The sequence below is a fragment of the Seriola lalandi genome, unplaced genomic scaffold, assembly GCF_002814215.2.
Source record: "Seriola lalandi dorsalis isolate HSWRI2012SDOR001 ecotype SW California unplaced genomic scaffold, Sedor1 jcf7180002050216, whole genome shotgun sequence".
Classification (NCBI taxonomy): Eukaryota; Metazoa; Chordata; class Actinopteri; order Carangiformes; family Carangidae; genus Seriola; species Seriola lalandi.
This window is the reverse complement of record NW_019520769.1, coordinates 2,564-6,666: the sequence shown is the minus strand read 5'-3', so window position 1 is coordinate 6,666 and position 4,103 is coordinate 2,564. Positions and strand designations below refer to the sequence as shown.

Sequence of the window (4,103 nt, the reverse complement as noted above, 5' to 3'; positions counted from 1 at the left end):
GACTCGTCATTTTTTAAACTAAATGTTTTGTTGTTGGTCTCTGTGTGTTTGTTCCTGAAGTGGGTTTTTCTGCAGGCTGCAGATCTTTGTACCACAGTGCACAGTCCAAACTTTGAGTCTGTATCTGGTTATTGATCAACTCTGTCTCCAATGAAAACAGACAGAAAATTGGATCTGTTGAAGTCTTCACTGACCACGTCCATCCCTGAATATGTCAACAAATCCTCCACATTTAGTGACATAATATGTCGTTCTTCAACTTTGTATCGTGCTCCAGACTAACGAGTGATTCTTTGTCTTTGTTAAAACACACTGATCATTAGAAAATGAATCTGTCTGTGTGCTGAAGGAACAACTCTGTTTGTGAATCATGTTTCTCTGGTGGATACATGATGTGACCTCATAGTTAACTTGATGTAAACTGGTCATTTAACCTGTAATGGATCAGCTGGTTACTATCACATTGGTCAATGCGAGTTATATCCTCATTGTAGGCAGACCTTTATAGTAAAAGAAATATATTTCAATAAACATAAAGCTTCTGCAATAATGATGCTCTGTGCTCGTACTTTATTGTGAGAAATCAGATCAAACTGGAGGTTTCATGTTGCAGTTGCTCCATAATTCAAACCGCAACCAAACGCAGTCACATGATGCAGATGAGAAGCAAGGCTTCACATCATCAGTTACATCATATCTCTGAAATGATACAAGCTTCACAGGAAAAGCTCAGCCGTACTAGATACAGACTTGAAGCCTCACGTAACATCACTGCTGTAAATGTGTTGGATCGGAACTGAAGGAGTTTTTGCTGTTGGCAGAAAAACTCTCGCCCCCGGTCAAACCAGTTGTCCAGTATCAAAGGCTTTTATTTTGAAGGCATGTTTAGGGGTACCTTCTTCCTTGTGACTAGCACCCCATGTTGTAGCCTAGTTAGCCAGATGCCATATAGACCAGCAGACACACGTCGATACACCTGTGAGAACCACCTTTGTATTTCGCCTGGGATTAAGGTTGTTTTTTGTTGAACCTGCCTTTATTGAGACACTCCGAGTGAGTGTTTTTCGAAGGAACACACCATTATCATGTCCAATCAGGCCTTTTACAGAACACTACCATAGCACACCAGGACACCTTTTACTGAAGGCGCTCTGAGCTGTCACAAGAAATCATCTTTTCAATAGTGTATCGATATATATTGCTTCATGACTGGGTGTGGCAGCAGTCGTCAGTTTCATATCTGATTTCAGGTGTGACAGCTCTCAGCTGTGGGAGGACGTGACGTGTCAAAGGGAGGAGACAGGAGCAGGTTATAGAGACGAGATGATCATGAAACTATTGACTAACAACACAACAACAGAGACAAGACTTCACAGAACGGCCCGTCAAAGACAAACATGGACAAATACATGTTATTGAGTAAGTACATTTACAACTTTAACTGCAGCATTTAATTTGAAAGGTTTAACTTCCTGTTCTGTAGAAACTTTAAGTGTCACATTGACTTTAGATAGAGCGTGATGAAGCTGTGATTAATGATCATGAAACTAGTTTTACTCACTGTTAATCTTAACATTATTTCTTTATTGAAACAATATTTCATGTCTTTCATCTGATCTGGAAAGATATGTTGAGTCTACAAATATAAAAACTATAAGGAAATGCTGTCTGTCTTCAGTGGTAGCTTCAACCCAACCTGTTTCCTGTCTGTTAACTTCCGTCAACTTCCTTAATGAAAGTTCAGTTAGAGTTTAGCTTTAGACCCAGAGTCAACAGATCCCCTCACTGTACGATCCAGGGTTCAGACCTGTGTCGCCCAGACTGGTCTGAAAACAACAAGACAGCACTTTGTTTTCTGGGTGTTAAGTGTAGAGTTATATAGAGGTTCTGATGATGCTACAGTGGTGATGTTTAATTTAGAGTTTGTTCTTTACAACATCAATAATGTGTTTGTGAAATTCTCCAGCAGAGTCAGAGGAGTTAGAGGAGCCAGACCTCAGGATTGTGCTTGTTGGGAAAACTGGAGCAGGGAAAAGTGCAACAGGAAACACCATCTTAAGGAAGAAGGCTTTTCAATCTGAATTGTCTGCTGACACAGTGACATCAGAGTGTCAGAAGGATACAGGAGAGTTTGAAGATCAAACACTGGAGGTTGTTGATACTCCAGGTCTGTTTGACACCAATAAAGCTCAAGAGGAGGTGATGGAAGAGATCGTTAAATCCATCTCAATGGCTGCTCCTGGTCCTCATGTGTTCGTGGTTGTGATCCAGTTGGGAAGGTTCACAAAAGAAGAAGAAGAAACAGTGAAAATCATTCAGGACATGTTTGGAGAAGAGGCAGCACGTTACACCATGGTCTTGTTCACCCGTGGAGACGATCTGGAGGCAGAGGGAGTCTCTATAGAAAGAGTACTTGGTAGAAATAGAGCTCTCCAAGACTTCCTCAGTCAGTGTCATGGAGGATACCTTGTTTTCAACAACAGAAACGAAGATCCATCTCAAGTCCGTGAGCTGCTGGAGAAGATCAACACCATGGTTCAGAGAAATGGAGGAAACTACTACACCAATGAAACGCTCCAAGAGGCTGAGAGAGCCATAAAAGAAGAAATGAGACGTCTTAAGAAAAAATATCCAGATCTGACCTTCAAAGAGGCAAGAAGAAGGGCAGAGAAACGTAACAAGTTCACACAGAGAATGATGGCTGGTGTTTTAGGAGTTCTCGGAGCAGCTGGTGGAGCAGCTGCTGGAGTAGCTGTTGAAGTAGCTCTTGCAGCTGAAATTGGAGCAGCAGTTGGTCTTGTTGGGGGTCCAGTAGGAGCTGCAGTAGGAGTTCTGGTAGGAGCTGCAGTAGGAGCTGCAGTCATAGGTATCGCTGCAGCAGTGAAAAAGGCACGTGCTAAACAGTGATATTTGATATTAATTAAAGATCATCTTCAGCTCATTGCAACAACATTAAAATTATATTAAGGGAAAATAATCATGGTAACTGTGTGTAACTTTGATTTGATCACATCTCGTTTATTTTTCTGCTTCTGTTCTTGAACGCATCATCTTCACCAGCAGGTAGTTTTCTGCTAATGTTAGAGATCATCAGCATTTTAGTTTCACTAGAAGGACAAACTGCAGGTGATTTGTTTGAATGATTCATTAATAAAAAGTTTAATCTTGAATAAAGTTTGTTTTCTTGTGCTGTCAGAGGAGGTGTTGTAGAGAAGGAAAGTTTTAAGATGAATAAGTTTGTAGTAAAGATCGTAGAGATGTTTCTGTGTTGGTAAGGTGAGATTTAAAGCAGGAACAACAGTGACATGTTGGTTCATATATCACATGTATGTTATCTGTGTTCTCTCATCTTAATAAATATAAACATGTGAAATGATGATCTGTATCAAGACCATTATTACAACACATTCATTAAAGCATCAAAAAACAACATGTCCTTCCTTTAAAAATAAGGGATGAATTGAGGCTGATAATTGTGTTAATGTGTCATAAAACTGAGCTGATGGTCAGTTTCACACAGTCACAGACATGATGACCTGATGTATCAGGTAAGAGTGGTGCTGCTGGGTCCGGACAGAGTGGACTGACTCAGAGGAAGTCCTTCTCCACTGAACTGGTTTTACTGGTCCAACACAAACAGGAAGTATTTCCCCAGTTTAGTCTCCAGGATCGTAGGAAATAAAACGTCAGTGAAGATTTCATGTTTCTGTTCAAATGTAGTTTCTGGTGTAAATTAGTTTGATATAAATGTAATTTCTGACACATTATACATGATTATATTGATTATAGATTGTAGATTATTATTGATTAAAGTTGTAATTCTGAGGTTCCCAAAGCGGACACACTCCTCACCTCCTCAGATCATGCCGCTGTGAATTGTGGGAGAAAGCTCTGCTCTGTTCACAGGTCTCTCTGCAGCAGCACCAACATGTTTCTGCCACTAGGTGTCAGCCTTCAGTCTGACTGTAGACTGACACAGAGGAACAGTTCAACAGTTTAAACTGTTCCACTTATTATCACAGATTTACACCTGAAAACGTATAAACTTTAAAGTAACATGATCTGAAAGAGACTCATTGTAGAATCTCTGCTACAAGTTGAAT

The 4,103-nt window shown here is 40.3% G+C and overlaps 1 protein-coding gene across 1 annotated transcript; it reads left to right on the top strand.

Annotated features, from left to right (window-relative positions):
* Positions 1-1,966: 1,966 nt before the first annotated feature.
* LOC111649227 (GTPase IMAP family member 9-like) lies at positions 1,967-3,376 on the top strand (the record flags this gene model as incomplete). The annotated part of the gene is made up of 1 exon (XM_087171894.1): positions 1,967-3,376. A coding segment is annotated over one exon (941 nt), but the record flags the coding sequence as incomplete, so codon positions are not given.
* Between the last annotated feature and the right edge of the window lie 727 nt (positions 3,377-4,103).